This window comes from Galeopterus variegatus, unplaced genomic scaffold (assembly GCF_000696425.1).
Source record: "Galeopterus variegatus unplaced genomic scaffold, G_variegatus-3.0.2 Scaffold4050, whole genome shotgun sequence".
Lineage (NCBI taxonomy): Eukaryota > Metazoa > Chordata > Mammalia > Dermoptera > Cynocephalidae > Galeopterus > Galeopterus variegatus.
This window is the reverse complement of record NW_007730161.1, coordinates 133774-157643: the sequence shown is the minus strand read 5'-3', so window position 1 is coordinate 157643 and position 23870 is coordinate 133774. Positions and strand designations below refer to the sequence as shown.

The 23870-nt window shown below is 34.5% G+C and overlaps 1 protein-coding gene across 2 annotated transcripts in view; it reads right to left on the bottom strand.

Annotated features, from left to right (window-relative positions):
- The window catches only part of SDCCAG8 (serologically defined colon cancer antigen 8), a 154686-nt gene that overhangs the window by 39695 nt on the left and 91121 nt on the right, over window positions 1-23870 (bottom strand). For both annotated transcript variants that reach the window (XM_008586621.1, XM_008586622.1), the window contains exon 13: window positions 7347-7489. In XM_008586621.1, coding sequence (XP_008584843.1) covers window positions 7347-7489 — 143 coding nt within the window. The remainder of the gene's footprint in view (window positions 1-7346; window positions 7490-23870) is intronic.

Here is a 23870-nt window from a genome sequence, read left to right as displayed (position 1 = left end):
AAGGTAGTCATGCTGATATAAGCTGGAATCTGTAGGTTTAATGGCACGTCACTCTCTCTCTTGCACTTAGGGCAACTCAAGTTCTAAATTCTCTGGGAAATAAATGAAAAAAAAGGCTTCCTGAAGCAGTTCTCCTGGAGATCAGATATGAGAAAAAGATGCTGGATTCAAAAGAACATGTTTCAATATGTGGACAAAAGGTATGGGGAAGTGGGCCGGCCCGGTGGCGCACTGCTACAGTGCACCGCTTAGGAACACGGCGGCACTCCCGCCGAGGGTTCGGATCCCACATACAGACCGGTTCCCACTCACTGGCTGAGCGAGGTGCGGGCGCAACACCGAGGGTTGCGATCCCGTTGCCGGTCCTGGTCCGGTACGGGCACAACACTGAGGGTTGCAATCCATTGCCGGTCATGAAAAAAGACAAAAAAGGAAAAGAAAAAAAAAAAAAAAGGTATGGGGAAGAATGTTTGCCTCGGTAAGTATTTAATAACAGTTACATGAGCATTCAGGAATGGTTGCTTTACTAAGCCATATCATAAATTAACCTGTCCACAGGGGTGTAAATGGTAGTCTTATTAGAGGGATTTAAATCCTGTAACTCTTTAAAGATGTCTGGACATGTCAAAAACAAATACGTGAAGGGATTTCCACTTTTTTATAAAAGCCTCTCTTTCCTCTTGGGTAAAAATGAAGAAGTAAAGGAGGATGACAATTGTATTATAATACATTATGTTATTAAGGCAATTAACGGGCCAAAGGAAATTGTTTCTTAGAAAAAGCCCAAGTCAAGACTAAAATTCACCAACATGTATTTATATCAGTACATAGGGAGTAGCTAACACTTATCCCTATTATAAATTCATGTTATGATTTTCTTACTTGTCTTTTTGGGAACAAGTGCATTAATCCATTTCCTTAGCAATTTACATAGAATTACAGCCTAATAGATAAGGGTATAATCTTTGCAGGCAAATTACTAGGGTTCAAAACCTGTTTCCCTAACCTATCAGCTGTGTGACTTTAGATGACTCATTTTACTTCTCTGTGCCTTAGTTACCTCACCTGTCACAAAGGGAAAATAAGACTCTACACCTTCTAGAGCTGTTGGGAGGACTAAATGAAAAGTACTCGGGTCAGTTCCCGGAACCCAGTAGGGGCTCAGTAAATGTTAGCACTGCTGCTAGCTACACCTCTATTATTTTTTAAAGAGCTATTACCTGTAGCACTTTACCAGGAAGATACTAAGATGAATATATCCTTAACCTTAGAGACTGATAATTTTAGACATTTGAATGATATTTGTGTGTATTTAACTCACTCTCATGTATGCATGTGCACCATTGATTGCCTTGCATGGAATGCCCTTCGTTCCCATTTTCTCATATCCAAATCCTACCAAGATCAGTAAGAAGTATCTGTCCTTGTAATACTTTTCTGGAACCTCTCTTCTCGATCTTATCATTTATCTCCTCCATGACTTGTGTACTTTCTTTTCTTCCCCACTAGTCTATAAGCTTCTGAAGGGCAGCATCTGAGGTTCTTTTCTCTTTCTCCCATCATCCCTAGCACGATGTCTTGCAACAGGAAATGCTCCGTGTAGAATTAGTAAATTAATGAACATACATTAAAAAAATTTACATGAAAGTTTGTTCTGAAAAAGGAAGAAGTTGCTTGAAAATACTAATTATAAAGAAATAACTGGAAGAAAGCAGGCTTGCTTTCGTTTCCATGAAACATACATTAAAAAAATTTACATGAAAGTTTGTTCTGAAAAAGGAAGAAGTTGTTTGAAAATACTAATTATAAAGAAATAACTGGAAGAAAGCAGGCTTGCTTTCGTTTCCATGAATGCTAGGCTATGTATGCTTAATTGTCATGCTTACTAGGCACTGGTTTCAAACAATGTCATCTTTTAATTATGGACAACTCTAGTTTAAAATTGTGCGTGTGTGTGTGTCTGAGGTGTTTAAATGAACACACTTAAGTGAGAGGCATGGTATACTTTACCAAACATATTTGCATCATTAGAACAATTATCATTTGATTCTGCTATGCTTAAACATATGAGGGTACTTCAAAAAGTCTGTGGAAAAATAGAATTAAGATAATACAAATCTTTCCAAGAATTTTTTGAAGACCCCTCATGTGTGTACACAAAGTTAAAAATGAAAAGGAAAAAAAAACTATTACAAAATCTATTATCACATGTATAAGTAAAATTCCAAATAAAAAATTTCAGCCATATCCTCATCTCATACTTTTTACCCTGGTATATCTGAGAAGATACATATATTGGCTTATATATCAACACCGGGCTTTGAAAGGACAGTCATAAATTTGTAATATATTAACTATTTCTATAATAATGACTTACTGAGCTTCAACTCTTTGCAATGAACTCAGCTAGGTGCTCTGAGAAATATAGTATTAATAAGAACTCTCTTCCCACTTGAAGAATAATACATTCCAGAGGGGAAGAAAAGCAGGTACACAAAAAATTTCAGAGTATTAATTAAATTTTTATCAGATTTTGCTTCTTCCTGCTCTGAGTAATTCATTTAGTATGTTGCAAATGCCATCAGCTCAAAATGGGAAGAAGGATTCAGAAGGAGAAGTGCTCCCTTCTGGCAGGAGTCATCAGGAAAATTGGGATTTCAACAAGACCTTAAAAAGAAGGTAAAACTACAATAGGGATAGAGAAGGTCAAAGGGGTATTCTAGGTGTAGAGAACAGCAAAAGGAGAGAAAAGCCTCCCAAAAGTGCATACATTTGGCTGGAAATCAGCATTTGAAAGGACTGGTAGGCATTAAATGAGACTGGAAGGTTGGAAGCCCATTGGGAGGAATTTAAATGTCATGCCGCGTGATTTGGACCTTCTGTAATAGTCAGTGTGGCATCATGGAAGGTTTTCAGAGGAGGATGACAGAGAAGGCAGTGACTGATGAATACTCACTGGGCAATGCTTAGCAGATGAGATAGGGAGGGCTTTAGGAGACACTTTCATAACCCTTAGGAGAGATCAGCAGAACCTAAGTTATGGTGTAACTATAAGTGGCAGGTATGAAGGACATTTCAGCGAATTCTCTCTGAAGTTCAAACCAAGGAAACATCCTAATAGAGGATCCTCCAAGCAAAATTCCCTAACAGCCAGAAATAGGAACTTAATAATGGATTGTCTTAAACGATTGTTAGAATCATTGTCTATCAGAGCTAGAAGGGAACTTATAAATCATCTAGCCTCACCTCATTTTAAAGGTAAGTAAGCGGGCCCAAAGAGTGAAGAAATTTGTCAAAAGTTACAAAGACAGTGAATGCCTGGGGAAGATAGTATAACTCAGGTTTCCTTAATCCGAGACTGCCTGGGACCTTCCCTAAGAAAAGCATATGGTTTTAATTGTTACTTTACCAAAGCACTCTTTGATTCATTCTTTATTATTTTCTTATATATCTGAAGGCCCCACTTCAGTCACCTTGGCTGGTGGCTCTTCTTCATCGTACTTTAAAAACATGTCCTTTCTATGTGTGCTCACCCGCTCCCTTGGTTACAACTAATACCTTTATGTAAAAGCACCCAGATCTAAGCCTCTAGTCATGACCTCTCTCTTCACACCAAACCTCCATTAGACATCTCCACTTGAGTTCCAAAATAAAATGTATATTTTCCTCTGCTAAATCTTTTAAGTTCCCTAGCTGGACTAATGGATTACCCAGTCAATTTTGCCAGACATCTTATAGTCACCTTTAATTCTGTCCTCTCTTATTCACTACTCTAAATGCCTCTTGCAGATGCTACTTCCTTTCCATTTTGCTGGGACAGCCATAGCCCAGGACCTCATTAATATCCTCCCGGATTACTGTGCTTGTATTCTAATTGGGGTACCTGCCTGTCACCTCTTCCTTAACCAGTCCGTTTTCACAATGCCTTTCAAATAGCTTCTTTAAATACACACTTTTGAATCTATCATAGTTCAAGCTCTCTTGACTTTTTACTTGAACTAAACAACCTCCTAAACGAGGTGCTGGTACACTTTTTCTGTGAAGGCCAAACAGTAGATATTTTAGGCTTTGCAGACCATATTCAAGTCTGCTGTGATAGTGCCATACATAATACCCAAAGGATCACTGTGTTTGTGTCCAATAAAACTTTATTTACGGATGTATAACCTCGATGTATCACAAAATATTTTTCTTTTCTTTTCAATCATTTAAAAATACAAAAACCATTCTTAGCGCATGAATTGTGTAAAAATAGATGATGGTCCAGATTTGGCCGATGGGTGATAGTTGCTTACTCTATCCTAACTAGCCTCCCTGTCTCCTATACCAACTCTTGAAGTTCACTGTCCACACTGCTATCTGAGTCAGGATCCCAACCCAGAAAGTGTTTCATACTGCCAGCCCTGCCTAAAATGCATCAAAAGTAAGCCATGACTCTCAGAATGGCCAAAACTCCATAGTGTGGCCCACAAAGCCCTTGCTCTGGTCCCTGATCCCCTTTCCAGTCTTATCTCCTACCAAACACCTAACTTAATGGCAGAATTTATGTTCTCTCCCATCTTTATGTCTTTGCATATATTGGTTCCTCTACTCCACCTTTCTTCCACTCTGAAAACTCCTATTCATGAACTCATTAATCAAAATTGCTGCCAAACATTGCCCCCTCCCTGACCTTTCACTGGCAGTGTTCCCTGACAATCACCTTCACCTTCAATTCTCCTTCCTATGTGCTCCTATAGTAATCTTTACTTCTAACATCGCACTATCATCACACGCGGTTATAACCGCATATGTAGATGTGGCTCCATCTGTAGAGCACAAGCAATCGAAGATTAGAAAACAAGTCTTATTTTTCTCTCCATGCCTAGGGCCAAGCAAAGTACTTAAAAGAAAGTAGGTGCTCAGTAAATTTCTATTTTCCATTTTTAAATCCAATAAGGAGAAACACCAAAAAAGTGCTAGATTATTTTTCTTTCAGATTGATTTATAGACTTCTACTTCGATTTTTAAGTTTTCTTTGCCCTTAAAGATTTGGATCCTTATTTCATCATTACTTTATAATGTGGTTTTCATATTCAATTTTAAACTTTGTTTCAAATATGCCATTGGAAATGTTTAAGTTAAGAATGAATGATGAGGTGCTATCTGCATGAGAGTTATGTATTTCAGCTGGTCTATACTGAAAAAGACACAACCTTTCTCAGTCACACACCCGAGTCCACTGAATCAATAAATAATGGGGAGGGGTAACAAGCCTAAAAAACAAAACAAACCCCCCCCAAAAAAAAGTATATCAGAAATATTTAGCCCAATAACCAAGTCACATTTTTGGTGCAAAAGAGAGATATACACAGTTCCTTGGATTTTTAATTGTCATCTTTAAATTTATGAATGTGTATTTTACAAAACGTGACCGTAGACTAAGATTAAGATGCTTACAAAAGAGTGCTGCATTTAGAAAATAGGTAATTAAGTATTATTTCCTGTAAAACTACGTTTAAATTTTTGTAGAATTGGTGTAAATAAGGCTCAACAGAAAAAGCTTTCTACAGAATCAAGCAAAACCGTTCTTAAGAACAAAGGAATTAGTTACCACTCATCTATTTTCAGCAGTTCCTGCATCTTAACGCGCTCTGCTTGCAAGAAACCGATCCTGTCAAACAGTACAAACTGATACTGCACAGGAAAACTCTCTACGGACTTTGACTTCAGAAATTAACTCTCTGCATAAGACAGAATGGCAAAAGGGGCATAACCGGCATTAATATTTATTTACTGAAGCTCAGCCACACTGAGACACTGAAAAGCTGTCCCATTTCTGTGGTTTAGTAGTGCTTAGCACACGAATTGGTTAGTTCTGAATACAAGTCTGACAGAAAAGAAAAACTACTAACATTATCATGATGAAGCTAAATTCTGAAACTTCTAAGATTTAAGAACCACAGGAAATATGTTAACATTATGTTCTCGGTTTTACAATAGTACTTTAAAAGGGCATTAAAAGAACAGTTATTACTCTGCAGTATTAAGCAATTTTTCTCATAAAAGTGTATCATCCATTGGGCTTTTTTCCAGATATCATACATGTATAAATGATTTATTTTCTTTCTCTCTCTCTCTCTCTCTCTCTGTTTCTCTCATTATTTAAAAGGCAAGGTGTCAAGCCATTTGGAATATTATAACAAAATGTTTTTAACAAAGTTTGATTTAACAGAACTAGAGGAATCTTAACACGAACCCAAAACTTTGGGAGGTTCACCAACCTCTAGAATATTTTTTTCTTGAAATGCAGGCTGTTCAAGTGGCGCTTTTCTCCATCTGTTATCATACCGTGCTCAGAATTACATTGTCATATTTAATGTAAAAAGGATCAGTCCCCTTTCGTAGTTTAAATTCAACATATTACTATGATTGGAAGACCAGTGTTTTTCTAATTTACAAATCAAACCAAATATCTAAACTTACATGTGTATTTAGACAAAGTGAAAAACTGAAAAACTCTAAGAATTGAAAAACTCTAAGAATTGAACAAACCCAAAAGCTTGATCTGAAAATTGAAAAATTGTACTAAAACTCAAAGTGAGAAGAAACCACTTATATGGTAAAGTGAAATATTTACTATCTCTATTTGGATTTTTCTGTGTGTGTATTTTTGTATGTGTGAGTGTGTTTTTCCAATACAGCAAATTCACAATGTTTGCAACTTAAAGTCTTACTGTAATTTAAGGCTGAGCTATATGTTTACTAAAGCTTATGACAATGATAATCACATTGCAGTATCTCATGATGGAAATGATGTAATTTGAAACCTCGATGGTGTAAGCATGTTACAATAATGATTTGAACATGGCCAGTGCCAATCAATTTCATCTCTAAATTTTACACCTCGTTAGGACTCAGATTCTTTATTTTGTATCAGGTCCATTTCAATTTGCATCTTAGAATTTCTTTTACTTTGTCTCATTCACCACTGACAGTATCTAATTATTTTCTTAAATATATTCCTCAGGTCCTTCAATTCAATATTTTTTTTAGACATAGAATTAACAGGAGATGTAGTGGTGATAGTGGGAGAAATATGTCATTTTGCTTATCCTGATAGAGAATCACCTAAATATTTGAGCATTGTAGATGAAAGGTTTTGTAATATATCAGTAGTTCCCTGCCACACTTATCATTCACATGTCTGGGTGTTTTGCTTACCACATCTCCACTTTTCTTAATATGCCTGAAAGCTGTGTGTGAATTGAATGACTAAGCCTAACTCTAACAACTGTTGGGAAGCCTGTGGCAAAAATCAGTGGAAGGAAATCGGCGCTGTGGCGCATAATGGGATTAGGGAGTACCTGGTGAGGTGCAGTCGGTGCTCAGCCTCGCCCAGCAGTTCTGTTAGTCTCAGACACTCCTCTCTGGTCCCGGCTGCCTTCTGCTGCTCCTGTTCCAAGTGCTGCTTGCTTTCACTCAGCTCTATTCTCAATTTCTCTACTTCCTTAGGTAAAGAAAAGGGAGGAAAACAACCATATAAAATATATGCAATACACTTGAATTCATTTTTAGTTTTGCCATACATTTTAATGTGTTGAAAAATTATTAGAAAATTTAGGCTAGCTTCCATTTTAGGACAAAGAGAATTAGCACATCCAAAAATGCACGTTAGTAAAAGTTTTTTTTTTTTTGTTAATTGTAAAATGAAGTCTGATTTTTAAAATGAAATGATTAAATGAGAATAGTCAAAATGGATAATCTGCATTTTCATTCTAAGGCTCATTCCCTTTTAAAAAGTAATATAACTTAAAAAAAAGTAATATTAACTTAAAATACCACTACTTTTAAAATGTAACATTTTCAAGTGATTTGATAAGACACATGCAGTGATTAACATCAAATATGTGGTTTTTTATTCTGAAAGACAGATTTATGGTTTCATTTGGATGTTTTCAAAAATGAATTAAAGGTTAAAATAATTTAAGATATCTTTTAGAAAAATGTGAGGTGTAAAAGAAGGCATCTTTGTGGTGCTCAATACGATTTGGAAAAAATTAATTTAGGAAAAAATACAGCATGGAACATTTATGCATTAAGAGTAAATGAAATTTCTGAGTGAAAACAATATTACATTAACATTTGCATCTTAAAAGACAACAAAAGCACTCTAAGAGTAATAAGTATGATAGTTTATTCTTTGGTCTCAGGATAAAATTATCCTTATCTTACTGAAACAAATATGTCAAAGCAAAAATACCTTATATAAAACATAGTTTTAAATAATTTACAATTAAAGTAGAAATATTTATGATAGAACATCTATAAAATGAAGCAAAAGGAAATAAAACAGATGAACATTTAAAATATTTTACACTATTAAAACAAGAAAAACAAACAAAAAAAGGACAGAAACATCTTCAAATTCAGCAGAAATCAAAAAGCAACTTTGATACATAAAAATGCAATCTCTTTTTGGAAAGCAAAATCATGTCGAAGTAGAGCATTTTAAACTTAGTACTTAAATAAATTTTCAAATCTCCTCATGCCATTACTCAATATTCTGAACAATCTGCAACTATATTTAATACATCATGCAAGATAAGCTAAACTATTTTTTCTACATCCATAACACTATAAATACTCAGTTTATCCCCATCAAAGCCATACATTACCAAGAACACAATATAATAACTTATTACAAGTTCTCAAATATAGTTTTATTTTTAAAAACCTATGTAATCATGAATATATAACTTTCATTCAGAGTTGATTTTCTATATTTTCAGTTTGGAATTCTAAGTGAAAGTAATTTATTTCTTTAAAATGTTTTGTTATTAAAGTTATACCAATATATTTCCAATGTCATAATTAAATAAAATTAAACAGAAGAAAAACAATAGAAAAGTCTATTACGTTGTACTTATCCAACATTCATGAAATTAACAGAAGCAAAGAAGTTTAGAACTAGAATTATATGTTGACTTTAAATCTTCAAAAATCCACTCAAATTTTTTTTTAATCAGTGCTTTATGCAAGAAACTGTACTAAATATTATGGTGGGCTCAGAGAGTTCCCATCTCTACATTCAGGAGTTAACAATTCATCTGGGTAAATGAGACACAGACACACAAAAAGATACCAAAATGCAAAGGATATTAAAAAAAAAAACAAAAAAAACCCCACCAAATGAGTTGTGGAGAAAACCCATGCCTCAATAACCAGAAGAGGGATACACACATGGGCAAGAAAAGTGAGAAAGAAGGTAAGGGCACAAAAATTCATGGAACGATAGATTAGACCACATTATGAAAGATCTTGAATTGTAGATTAACAAAGCTGCATTTTTATTATAGAAAATGGGGAGAAAACAGATGTGCAACATGAAAGAAGCTGAGCTTAAAAAAGCCGGATCAATGTGTATGATCAATTGAAGGTGGCGAAAAATGGCAGAAAGGAGAGACCCTGAAAAGACAGTTGCAGTATTCCAGACATGAGGAGTAGAGAAGCTTAAAACAGAGGTATAAAGAGAACATGGCAATGTTATGGAAATAAAAGGAGAGGTGTTGGGAGACCAAAGATGACTCCAGAATTTGATACAACCAAGAATGACAGAAGTAGAATACATATAATAATTCCAAACTTTCCTAGGAAAAAAAAAAAGATACTACACTCTTGTATAAGCACAATGGAACAATAACAACATATGTACCTCACACTGGTAATTAGGTTTTAAGCATAAATTAGCTGCTTTCTTATTCTCATGTATTAAAAACTCAGAGGCTGCACTGAAAGCTAGTCGAACATAGAGGCAGAGAACATGGGTTCAAGAGTCAACACAGATCAGGGTTCCGGACACTGCCCTGGCACTTTTCAGCTCCGTGAGCTCTGACAAGTCATTCAACATTATATGGTTTCTTCAGTCTAAAATAGGAGTGATAACTGGAGTGAGCTCCTAAGATTGTTGTGTAAATTAAATGAGGTAATGAGTACTTAGCAGAATGTCTAGCACATAGTAAGAGCTGAATAAAAGACAGCTAGTATCATTATTATCACTGATTTTTCCCTCTATTTATCTTTCAAGAACAGCAAAGTGGTAAGTAGAAAAAAATGACCTGCCTAAGGATATATGACTATCCCCAAAGAGTTCTTGATTTAATCCAATAAAATTTCCCCCTACCCTATAAAGCAGTATTTGGTGAAAACTGAATAAAACTTTTTCTATTATAATTTCAAAATGCAAACAGCTTTTTGTTAGGAAGATAAGAAATTACTGCCTGCTTCTGATTATCCGTGCCAGCAAAACAGCTTACTGGTGCAGATAATCAAAATCAACAATCTAACCAGCTGGACCCAGGCTCAACACTTACTCCCTGAGTCAGGAAAATCTGCCACGGCACCAAGTCCAACAGTTAGGAGAGAAATCTCTTGCCAGAAATGCCATGCTCCCACTGGCAGCCTAACCCTTTGCTTTACCCAACTAGGTCAGGGCTGCTTCCCTGGCTGTATATAGTAGCTCAGGGATGAAAGACCAGCAAGTCATAGGCCAATTGTCCATTACTCTCAAAGTACATTATTAACCTGCATCGCTATAATGCATTTTAAGGCAGCCATCCTTTACCTAACTAAGCAACGGCAGGTCCAGATAGCTTCACACCTTACCAAACCTGCATCGCTATAATGCATTTCAAGGCAGCCATCCTTTACCTAACTAAGCAACGGCAGGTCCAGATAGCTTCACACCTTACCAAAAGACACACTTCAAGTCATGAATAGAACCACTAGAACAACTAATAGTAGAAACTGTTAAAAGTGGTTACCTCAAGAGAACAGTACCTGGAATGGCACATGGAGAAAGGGAGACTAATTACTATCCATTTATATCCCTCTACACTGTCAGAAGAATTTTTCTTAATCATGAACATATGTAACTTCATTTTTATTACTGATTAAATTTGCTTCTTAAAGTAATGCACCGAATTTAAGTCAAATAGTACTCAATTTCTCATAACAAAGAGCAGTCGCCACCTCCAAACCTAATCCCTAATGGCACACAGTGCCACCTCTTCTGATATTTACCTTCATATTTTCAAATGACATACTTACATTGCTATTTCTTGATTTTGCAATATTAGACATTATCTATGGACGCCTTCCTATTTTAAAAAAGGTAACGATTTAAGTTTCTTCTACCACCCACCCTTCATACCCACCTCATGCTCCCATATAACAATTTTGGTTAAATCACTACTCAACAGTTCATTTACATTATAATTATGGAAATATTGTTCACTACTGAGACAAACATTACCTTCCTTAATTTTCTGTTTTCTCCCTTTTTTTATTGTGGTAAAATAACATAAGAATTGCCATTTTAAGCATTACTGAACGTACACTTGCATGGAACTAATTGCATTCACAATGCTGTGTAACTACTACCTCTGTTTTCAAAACTATTTCATCATCCTAAATGTAAACTCTGTGCCCATTAAGCAACAACTTCCCATTATTCCTTCCTCCCAGTTTCTGGTACCCTCTAGTCTACTGACTCTGAATTTTTTTTTTAAATTATTTTTTCTTAATTAACCCATGATAATTGCATATGTTTATGGAGTACAATGTGATATGTGGGTAAATTTATAAGTGTGCAATGATAATGTCAAGGTATCTGACACATACATCCCCTCAAACATTTGTCACCTCTTTGAGTTGGGAACATTAAGCTAATTTTCTTATACATTATTTTATTATTTCTGGAATTAATTGCCTAGTTTTTTGATAGCTTATTTTTCTAGGTAAATGACATTTTTTCCCCGAGTGTTCAAACAGATCTGTCAAATACCCATCAATAATATTTTTTCAAATAATGAGACACATCAGATACATTATATGTCCCTTTACCCTTTTTGTTCCCTGGACATATCCTTGGTACCTGATGTCTGGCCTGGTTGATCTCTGTCTTGGGCCAAGCCTTTCCCATCTCCTTTAGTGTTCCCTGTTTTTTGGGAACTATTTCTCTGTTTATTCCCTTTTTTTGGTGGAAGTACATTCATAAGAAAGGTTACATGAAAAACACATTTTTAAAGTATTTGTATGCTTGAAAATGCTGTTACTGTATGCACACACTTGATAGGCTGGCTGGTATAATGTTCCATTTTGAAATTAATCGTCACTCAGGATTTTTAAGGGACTACTCCACTTTCTTCAAAAATTTAACATTACGGCCGGCCCAGTGGTGCACTGCTACAGGGCGCCGCTTGAGAGCGCGGCGGCGCTCCCGCCGAGGGTTCGGATCCCACATACAGACCGGTTCCCGCTCACTGGCTGAGCGAGGTGCGGGCGCAACACCGAGGGTTGCGATCCCGTTGCCGGTCCCGGTCTGGTACGGGTGTGACCCTGAGGGTTGCGATCCATTGCCGGTCACGAAAAAAGACAAAAAAAAAAAAAAAATTTTAGTATTACAATTGAAAAGCCCTACGCCATTCAGATTCCTAATAATGCGACCCTGAGGGTTGCGATCCATTGCCGGTCACGAAAAAAGACAAAAAAAAAAAAAATTTTAGTATTACAATTGAAAAGCCCTACGCCATTCAGATTCCTAATAATTAGTCTATGATTTGCTTTTTTTCCTCTCTGGAAAACCTTATAATAGTCTCTTTTTCCCTGTCATTCTGAAATTTTACAATGTTGGACTTCGTGCTGAGTTTCAGTAGGCCCTTTTCAATTAGAAGGTTTGTTTTTTCTAGTTTGAGGATGTTTTCTTGTATTACTGTTTTGAAATATCTTGGAATGGTCTCTTTTTCATACTTCGTGCTGAGTTTCAGTAGGCCCTTTTCAATTAGAAGGTTTGTTTTTTCTAGTTTGAGGATGTTTTCTTGTATTACTGTTTTGAAATATTTTGAATATTTTAAAATCTCTTCTTCCAGAATTCCTGGACATTGGTTGTTGGTTCTGGTGGATGAATTATCTAATTTCCTTTTTTTTTTTTTTTAGAAAAAAACAAAACATCTGTGAATGCTTAGTAAAGTTCAGTACTTTCAAATCCCTGAACGCTTCTTTTCCAGAAGCAAGAAGAGCTTCCTAGTCTAAGACTGGGGTATGATCCATGAGAGTCATAGAGTCCAATAAAAATATTCGAACATTAGAGATAAAGACAGAGACGGAGATAGAGTAGAAAGGGAGACGGCGACAGAGACAGAGACAGAGGGTATTATCTAATTTTGGTTTTTTTCCATCCCTTCATCTTGTGATTCTAACTTCCGGAATATTTCACAGAGGGGATTATCTAATTTTGGTTTTTTTCCATCCCTTCATCTTGTGATTCTAACTTCCGGAATATTTCCTTCACTTCATCTTCCAAATCTTCTATTAAATTTAAAAATACATAGTCCTTTAAATGTTTTCCTCTGCTCATTGTCTGTTGCCTCAGTTTTCTCCAGGTTCCTTTTTCTTTCTTTTTTTCCTGTCTATTTTAGATGCTCCATTATGTTGTAGGCTTTCCTTAAATATACCATAAGAATTGGCTGTCCTTCATATTTGAGAATGAGGCAGTTAACTAAAGTATGGATTTAATTGTTCTTGGTTAATATGAAAGTGTAGATTATTGTACAGCAAATATTCACTCCTATCTCTCTTCCACTGAGAGTAGAATAAACTATCTCTCCCTCAGGACACTGGGCTTAGTCATGTGATTTCATTTGGTCAGTGCAATTTGCATGGCTGTAACGTAAGCAGAAGTCATAAATAGGTTTATGTGGTTTGGTTTCGCTTTTGTGTGCTGGTGATTTTCCATGAAAAGAGCATGCCCTGGGTAGCCGCTGCCCCTTCAGCCTGGACCATGGAAAGAATACATGTGGAACAGAACCACACCAAAATCATAGCCCATACAACCCACAACCTTCAACCTAAAGCAGAGACACAGACACCCAGTCAAATATAGCCTAGATCAGCCAAATCTCAGCTGACCTGCAGACTCATAAACATGAGCATAAATAATTGCTAGTGTAAGCCACTGAGTTTTGTCAATATAAAATTATTGACCTTAAAGGAATAAGGAGTGTTACAACTATTTATCATTTTAGAATTTTATTTGATCTTTGAAACGACTGGATGAAACACTTAGGGCAGGTATCCCTGTTTACATATATAAGAAATTAAGGGTTAAAAACATTGAATGATTGTCCAAAGAAGTACACGCAAGCCTTCAACCAGATCTGACTCTATGGCCTGCACTGCACCATACCATAAATTATTCAGTGGCTTTTAAACTTTTTTTTTAAACTAAGATCCATAGTAAGGAATCCATTTTACATCACAATTCAGAGACACACACACATGTGTAAATGTAACAAGCATTTCATGAAACAATATTAATCCTTACTGTGTGCGATGCTCTCTGATATTTCCTGTTCCTTCTCATTCTATTTCACTTCTTTAAAAAAAACCTCTGGATTCAGTCTATAAAGTTGATGTCACAATCCTGCAATTTGAAAAGCATTCTTTACTTCAGATAATTAAAAAATATGTATTTTTTACATAAATTAAGTGGAGCCAAATAAAGAGTTTCATTAAAAGAAGTTCTATTATACATTTCTCCTGACTTCCTAAGAAAAAGTATCCAAGGAAATTTATGTGAAACCCATTTTTAAAAATATATTATCTTAATCCAAAAGGATAACTTTGCCTGGAAAAAAATGAAGCATCCAGGAACTATAAGAATTCAGTGGTAATGAATTATTCCTGCTACTAAACATCATATGACTTAAAAATCATTTCACCATCTTTAACGTAGGGTGACTTAGCTGTGTAAGAGAAGATGACAATGGGGAGAAAAGAAAAATTTTACAGAATAGTAAGAAGATTGGACTCTAAAAGTCCTTGCATAGTAGGAAGAAAGAACTTGTAGTTTTGAAGCTGACAAATTTTGACAATGTGAATTTATCATTCAGAAACCAGTGGACGAATTCACAGAATATATTTTGAAAAGTAAGGTAGTACATGATACCGAAAATTGAAACACAAAACTCTTATCACCTTGGAGAGAAATAATAGTTTCTATCAAGTTCGGTGTGAATAAAAAAAAAAGTACTCATTGGAAATTAAGTATTCACCAGTTAACTCTTTTATTAACTTGCAGATGTTAAGACTTGTTTTATCAAATAATTAAAAATTTTTTGTTCAGAACTGTTCTAGCCACCAGTGGCTATTTAAATCTAAGCTAACTAAAATAAAGACTTTAGTTCCTCAGTTGCATTAACCACAGTAGAAGTGCTGAATAGCCATATTGTGACTGGGGCTACCACAATGAACAACGCAGGTATAAAACATTTGCATTATCACAGAAAATTCTACTGGATAGCACTAGTCTAGAATATAGCAAAATTTATTTCTAAGACTCACTCTCCAAACCAGATTCTTGAGGAACCAGCCAATGTGGATAAAAGAAGATTAAAAGCAGTAAGTTAGTCATTTTAGAAACGGCCCAAAATGGCCATCCTCTTTACTGTGGCAGATGTAGACGGCTGCTGATACCATTCTGGAAATCCTGTTCGTGGTTATCAGTTGATGGCACATAACATCGCTTTAATATGTTTTTATTGTGGGCATAATAGTAACACTGATACCAACTACCATTTTTGTGTGCTAACTACGTGCTGGGCAATGTCTAAGCATTTTGTATTTTAAAATCTCATTTTGTGTTCATGACAACTTTGTTAAAATAAGTATCCTATTCCTGTTTTGCAGATGAAAAAGCTGAAGCTCACAGATGTTAAGTAACTTACATAAGATTATACAGTGACAGAGCTGGGACTCAAAACTGGGTTAGTCTGACTTCAAGTCCCATAATTTTCCCACTATACCATACTGTCTCCCTAGACAAGCCTAGGTATAACAGAAAGAAAGAGGAAGTGACACAGTCTGCTTCTAAAACCTCTTGGTCTACAATTTGTTATAGATAGAAGACACGAATAACATAGAGACATCAGGAGAAGATACAACTCAGACAGACTGAATCAAATATTAAGCTGCTGAACACAAGGATCTCAATCTGCAAAGTGCTGGCCAAGATTCATGCTGAAGAATTATTTCCATGAGACTTTAGGGTTAGTGACTTGAAGAAGTCCTGGAGCTTGGATTTGCTTAGCCTCAGGTCCCACAGTCTACATCTTTTATAACACGATGATTCCACACCAGCATAATAAGAATCAGCATGGGACTGACCTTTTAGCCTTTTCAATAAAATATGCAATACTTTCATGAAATTTTACAGTTTTCCAGTTACTTCCAATATGGCCATTGAATCAATTTTTACTCTAAGCAAATATTCTTTAAAGAATTTTAAGAAATGTTTTTTTTTCTTTGCATAATGTTGAGTTAAAGGAAGTGCCTTCAACTGATCACTTAAATTCAGAAGCACTTCCTCAGAGCTAAAGTAGCTCTCAGCCAAAACGAGTGTTCGAAACAGATGAGATGGGACTATGGCAAAAAAGAAATGCCTTTCTAAAAGTATGTGTCTAAAGAAGTGAAGAATTTAAAACATCTGATAGAACACTGATTCTATTACATTGTGACAATACAACAGACTTTTTTGGTTAACCCAAGCTTATACCACTGTTGTGTCATGACAGGAGATTCAGGGGCAAAAATAAGAAGTACTGCAGTTGTGTGGTCAGTTTACAAAAAAGAGTTCAGGTGATATTTCCACTATTTTGGACTTTAGTAAATGCCTTATGCTTGCTAAAAGTGGAGAAAGGGCTTGCTTTGCACTCTTGTCAATGTAAGTTTCTGCTCATTATAGACAAAATATTAGGCCATTCATAAAGTCTGCAATTTTTTCCCTTAAAATATTGAGGTCACTTTTTTGCCCCTAATTCTCTCACGCTCTTGAAATATTCTCAAAGGGTAAAATATTAACAATGTTCAAGGCATTGTATGCTTACATATTCACTTTGTAAACACCATGGATAGAGAGATCTTGAGCTTTGTGTTGGCTGATGTTAGTAGTACAGTATTGTAGGCAATATAAAGAAACATTTTGGTAACCCCGGATGAGGTAAAATCTGAAATAAGTTGCGATTGTTGGAAAGCCACAAAAAAAGAGGATAAGTTTTTCAAATGATGCATTGCAAAAGAGTTGTTAAAGTATTGTGAACATGGCTGACAGTGACTGGGAGAGGCAGGTTCAGATCACAGATGAAAATGGCTAAAGACGACCCCAAATTGCTGGTAAAAAGAGGTGAAGTTAAAGAAGACAATTTGAAATAAAAAATTCTTAAAATAATGAAGGAGTCAAATATATAAATCTCCTAAGTTTTGACAACACCAGTTACAATCTGTCAAAGGTGTGGAGTTTTAAAATTGTCATAGAATAAAGTTTGCATTGGTTCAATACCAGAAAACATATCAAAAGCTCAGCTATAAAAAGACAGCCATCAAGCACAAGAAAGAGCCTACCGCTTCAGAAACACACCTACCTCCAGCCCAGGGTGTATCCTTCGTTTTCTACTTTGAAGATCCCCTGTTTCTGCTCTAGAGTTTGATGCTAATGGCCCTCAGTGGATGCAATCTCATATCACTTTGCTTTGTGATACATTTCATCATTGTTTTCAATCATTATGATCACGGAATCAGATGGTTCATAGTAAACGTTACTGTGATAGGAATATATAGTGGAGATGCAACATGTAACAGAAAGAGAGAAATAAAGAAAGTGTGGGTGACTACACCTCCCCATTCAACTTAGTGAGTGAGGGCCTTGGAGTGAGTATACAGAGAGAAGCGTGAATCTACCGAGCCCTTGGTCAGTCCCAGTACATGTGTACCTCTGATGATCTGAACATCTCACCACAGTAGTGTAATTTCATCCAAGAAACAGGTTTATTTTTCATACAAAAGCACTCCCAAACAAAAACCAACTTGTTTATCTAGTCCCTGTCTGAATAAACAATCTATCCCAACAGTGGAAGTAAAATGATACGAGATGAAATTTTTGAGAAAGGGTATGAATGTTTCCAATGTGGTAGGAATATATGGCTCTAAATGCACATAAAATCAGTACATACAAATCCATGTAGACTGCTAAATTATGAGCAATTTATGAGATTTCCAAGAGTAATTCTGATCGTATGAAATATTCATCTTTCGAGCTGAATTTAGAACATAACCCCCTCTTGAAATGTCACTCCACTAGAATGAAACATACTGAGTTTATTTTAGTAGCAGGATTTATTTCAACAGCTTCACAAATAATTTTTGCTCTATGTTTATAAACATTCCAGAGGTTGAAGGGGTCAGTTATACTTTACTACATTTAATGGGAGAAATTAATTTCTTTTGCTATCATTTGTGAAGATCTTGGGATTTGTCCCTACAAATGTCAAAAGTCTGCTGTAACTGCAAAGATGTGAAAATAGCTTCTTAACATTACCTCCCTACCCCGAGCTGCGAGTTGACTGTATCAGTAACACCTGACCACTTGAAGACTACTAAGTTTAATGTATCTACAAATAAACATGTCCTAGGATTGGTGCTCAATCATTTACAAATCCACCTAAATGAACTACAATCCAAGAGAACATTTCTATGTTTTGTTCATAGCTATATCACAAGAGCTATGTTAATGGAGTTAATAAACTCAAAACATTTTGGATCTTTGGCAGTTCCTAGTTTGACAAAGCTGGTAATCTTATGGCATCTATTCTATCGCACATACCATAAAATGCTCTATTGGGACATTTAAATATAATAGTCTTATGTTGTTTATGGAAAGAATATAACTAAAAAGACTAATGCAGATCTATTTTCCTTTACTTAATGTACACATAAAAGGAATCCTTTAATATACTATAACCGCCCCATGTTATAACTTTTAAAACAAAGAAATGTTCAAAAAAAGGTAACAGTTTGGTTTCTTATTTTCTAAAAAGAAATTTGTGTCAGTAATGTACTTGACATTCCAATTTAATAAAAGGAGAAACCATTTTCCACTTAAAATGTTAATATATAAAATTAATTTTAATATACACGCATATTTACATATAATATTTAAATATATACATATATTTTAAGATACATATTTTATATGTGCATATGTATATTAAATATATGTAAATATTCAAATTTACTTCTGTTTCACTACGATTAATAAAACTATATGTAATATATTCAAATTAACTTCTATTTAATAAAATAGCCCTTAAGCCATTAGTAAAAAAAAAAAAAAGAGCCAAGAAGAAACTGTGACTCCTTCCATTCTTCCCTGAGAATGTGGCCATGACCCTTTGGCCAAGAGGCAGGAGAGAGTGGCTGCTGAAGATAAGCACACTGTTTCCAAGGTGAGAGTCATCAAGGCAAAGGAGTTTTGACCTGTGTTTGCCAACAAATTACCACAATTCTTTTTTTTTTTTTTAAATAGTAACTCTAAATTTACTTCATGTAAAAAAGATTTTTTTTTTTTTACCTAACCCTGATCTAATCTTTTTGAAGGCACTTCAAAAGAATTTTCCTTGCTACAATAACTACATTCAAAAGAAAAATAAACCTATGGTTGTTTTTCTCAAAATGAACAGTAGTAAAAACAGGAAGATGTTTTTCCTGGTGGGACATCTCCATATAAATAGAGTGGTCTTTTCGAAGGCCAAGGAATTGTTTTATATGTTTTTCTTTCTTATTAAAGAGGAATATCCAAGTAAGTGCAAAAGCTGGTAGATAAAATAATTACTAAAAAATAGTATCTACAAATAGTTACCCCAAACTCAGGGAAACATATTACAGCATATTAAAGGGATTGTTCATTACAGTTGCTGACTTTTATCATCATTTGAAAACAGTTTTATCACTAGTTGAGAAAATCATATGAAGCAAAAATAAAACAAAATAAAATAATTCTAATTTAGAAAGCAAACTGTTAATTTATTCTCTTGGTAAACAGTTCCTTGCCGAGCCCTCAATTCAACACAATAAATATTTTTGAGTGTGTACTATGTGCCTACTATGTGCCAGGCATATTACATATACATATACACACACATATAAAATCCAGATGGCCGGAAAATTATACACACACACACATACTATATATGTATAGTATCCAATCTAGTCCACTCTTCTCCTCTCTTTCTCATCCTTCATTAACATTAAAATATCACCTAATTCCCTACCATTTTGATAAAAAGAGCAAATCCAGTGATATAGCTAATTTATCACAACATTTCTCCCTTAAATATATAATCACTGGGCTACAGTAAATAAAACAAATTACTGCAATACTCTTATACAATTCTCATTAAAATTTATAGCCGGAAATGTCTTATAAGCATTATTAATATTAAGGCTCCAGGATTTACGTTAAATGAAGTGTAACCATCATTTTCACATCATATTATAATATTTGGGATAATTTTGTTCATTTTTTGTCTATATATTAAAGTCATTAGTATTTTCCAATAGAATAATTCAATTAAAAATACATTGAAATATACAATTAAAATAACTTTGGTCACATTGCTCACTACTAATTATGGTGGTGTTGTTACTGCAGCATTCCCCATGTATAGAAACATGACTAAACACAAATAAAAAAACAAGACTAAATGTAAAAACCACACTAAAACAATTTTAATAAACAGGAGAGATGAAAGGCACTTTCAAGTCAAATAAAGATGCTTTCACAATCTATAAAAATAAAATAAATTTAAATGAATTGAAAATATTGCTGTTCCTAAAGTTATATCTTATTTTGCCATAGGAAAACTTCCTAAGTAAATTTAAACGTATAAGGTTTATTATTTATGTAAAGTTTAGAAAATATCTTTATAATTATTAAATGTATTTACAATGCTATCAGGTTCTCATTATGAGATTAAAAATACTTAAAAGACAACAGGATACCATTCATAATTCTAAATTAAATAGTTAGTTTTTGAAAAAGTTTGCTCAAAATTGATACTATTACCTTAAATGAATAGCAGACCAAAGGTCATATATTTTTCCATTTATGCATCAAACATAGTATTTTCTCAGATATTATAACCATGAAAATACCAATATAGCATGCATATATGCTCTTCAAAGCCAAAAAATTTTAGGAAAGATAAAAAGTACTGACAACTACAAAGTCACAATTTCCAAAGAAAACTACAATAATCAGTCTGCTACTATTCCAATAGCACAGTTTTTCAGTTATGGTGTCAGCTATTAAAAAAAAATTGGCCCATTTATTCTTAAGCAGAAACATAGACAATTCTGGCAAAACTATTTGGTCTCTTAGATAATAATGCACAAATTTTTATTACTTTTCTACTAACATTAATTAAAATTCTTATACTCAATGTTACTTTTATCGGAAATCTGGAAAATAATCAGTTAAATATTTCTAAAGTGAATATACAAAGAAATGTTTCGGTTATTTTGTATCTAACTTTCAAGACTTCAATGTACATTTTTTATTTAGCAAACAATTCCTCTTTTTTAAATACTGTGCTGGTTATATTTTTTCTAAAGTGTGCTACTAGTAAAAGGGTCCTAAAACATTTGGGAGTAAATTCCTCTGTGTACATCAAGATTTAGTTTATTTGTTTAATAAAAATATAGGCCTTTAGGGGAAAAAAAACCCCACACACACAGTTAGACATAGATGACACTTCAGTTGTCATCTTACGTATCCCCTCACTTTATAAATGAGAACTCTGGGGTCCAGCAAAATTAACCTGCTCATTAAAGCCCGCTCGACTGGACTAGAACACAGGCTCCAGGCTCTTCACTGATATCCATTTCCCTTCAAATGTGGAATAATGCCAAACCACAAAACTAACTCAGTTATGAACATAAACAAGCTTCTATTGGCAATAATTAATTTTTAAGTGCAATAAAGAAAACACATCATCTGTTTCTCTTCTGACAACTGTTATTCAACAAGAAGTTTTTCTTTTTGCTCTGTGATTTTATTAGTTAAATTCTGTCAATCTCCAACAATCAGAACAAATTTAAGACTCAGTTTAAGACTCTTTTTTAACAACAATGAAAAAAACTAGCTTCATAAGGCCACATATATTCTTTCTTAATTTATAGAAAAAATAAATTTGGGGGAGTTTGATTCATTTATCAATATTACTGTTTGGTACAGGTGCTGAGACAAAACAAAATATTTCTTTTCTCTTGAACCATGAAAACCTAATGTCTGTACCCATTCAAGATCTCCCAGCCTTCCACTTCAAACTAGGTGATTTCATTTTATAGTAAATCACATTTTAGTTTCTCACCAAATCCACCTCAAACAACTGAGGAAAGGAAACCCCGTTTATGTAGTCTGGACCACTTAATAACACAGATGATGGAATACAGCTCCTCTTTTCCATACAAATACACTGGACCTCTCTGAGGTCACTTCTCTTTCTGTCTACCCAGTTCCTGTTACTCCTTGGTGTACCGGATTACAGAGGACAGCAGTATCAATGCTCTGGCTCTAAAACCATAAATAAAGTAGACAGGTAGATTACTAAAAGCAGAACTAAAGCATTCCAACCTATAGGCTCTTACCAGAATACTTATGGTGGGATTCGAAATATTCTGACCACCTAACTAAACAACATGTCTGTATTCAACTTACCTCTTAGCTGTAATTCTGCTCATTGGTGACACAAAATGGATCCTTTTCCACTGGAAAACTGGGCAGTTTAACCTTATTTTGTTGGAAGGTTTGCACCAAAATTAATGAGATGTTCTTATGGGAAGAGGAAACAGCAAATTTTAACAACAAAACTAGGTTTATTTATAGAGACATAACTGATTGAAAAAAAAATCCTTCTGTACTGAGACATGGTGTACGTGATCTCACCTTATGGGGAGTTTTTAGAAAATTCACTTTAGCTGTGCGTTATATAAATATTCCTGTAAAATTCTATTTGAGGAACTTAAGAATTTATTGTACTTCATTTTAACTAAAAAAAAAAAAAACCCTATATTTTAAAACCAATTTTAGCAAGCAGCTCCCAAATGTGAAGTAGATGTTTTAGTTAATAAATATTTTAAGTGTAGTTCTTTTAAATTAACAGCTTCCACATATAAAGGAGTAAATTCATTTATTCAATTTATTGACCATCTATTCAATGATAACAGTCCTATGTGCATATATACAGTTTTCACAGTTTAGAAAACACTTTCATATACATTAGTGAACTTATATGCTGTGAAAATTAGAAAACTAACATAATTCTTGCTTTCACTCATTTTCATGATGAAAAATAAAATAGGCATAGAACGGATAGATATAGGGCAATAAATTAGGCTAGAACACTTTTAAATGGGAAGCGAATCAATAGAATGAACAAGAGAAATCTCAAAAAATGATTTTATAGACTCTAATTCCTCAAATTTCCAATTTAGCCCATTTATCCAGATTATTTAGATAAACAAATTGAAATTTCAGGCAGGCCCACTTCAATTTCCCCCTTCCATTGGGAGTTCCCTAACCCAGGTGTAAGTCCTGCCAACTACAAATCTGCCCTATATTTACAAAGGCACTTTGATTCCGTAACTGTCCATGCCTAATTTTCTCATTATCTGCCATCAGTGTAATCTTCTGTCACAAAGCTCAATGGCACCTAAGCACACTACTTATACATAGTAAGTAGGTACAAAAATAAATGTTTTCTCTTTATTTCACTAGAATTATTTGGAAGAAGGCAAATGGTCTGGTTCTTAAGCATCAGTTAAAACAAATCATATGGAAAACAGAACAGAAGATATCAAATTATTAGGAAATCTTCAGGTCAACCGACTCTGCCTTGATCTTCACGCTATACTTGCTATACTGTTTTTTTTGTGTGTCTTTTTTTTGTCTTTTTTCCGTGTCCGGCAACAGATCGCAACCCTCAGTGTTGCCCCCGTAC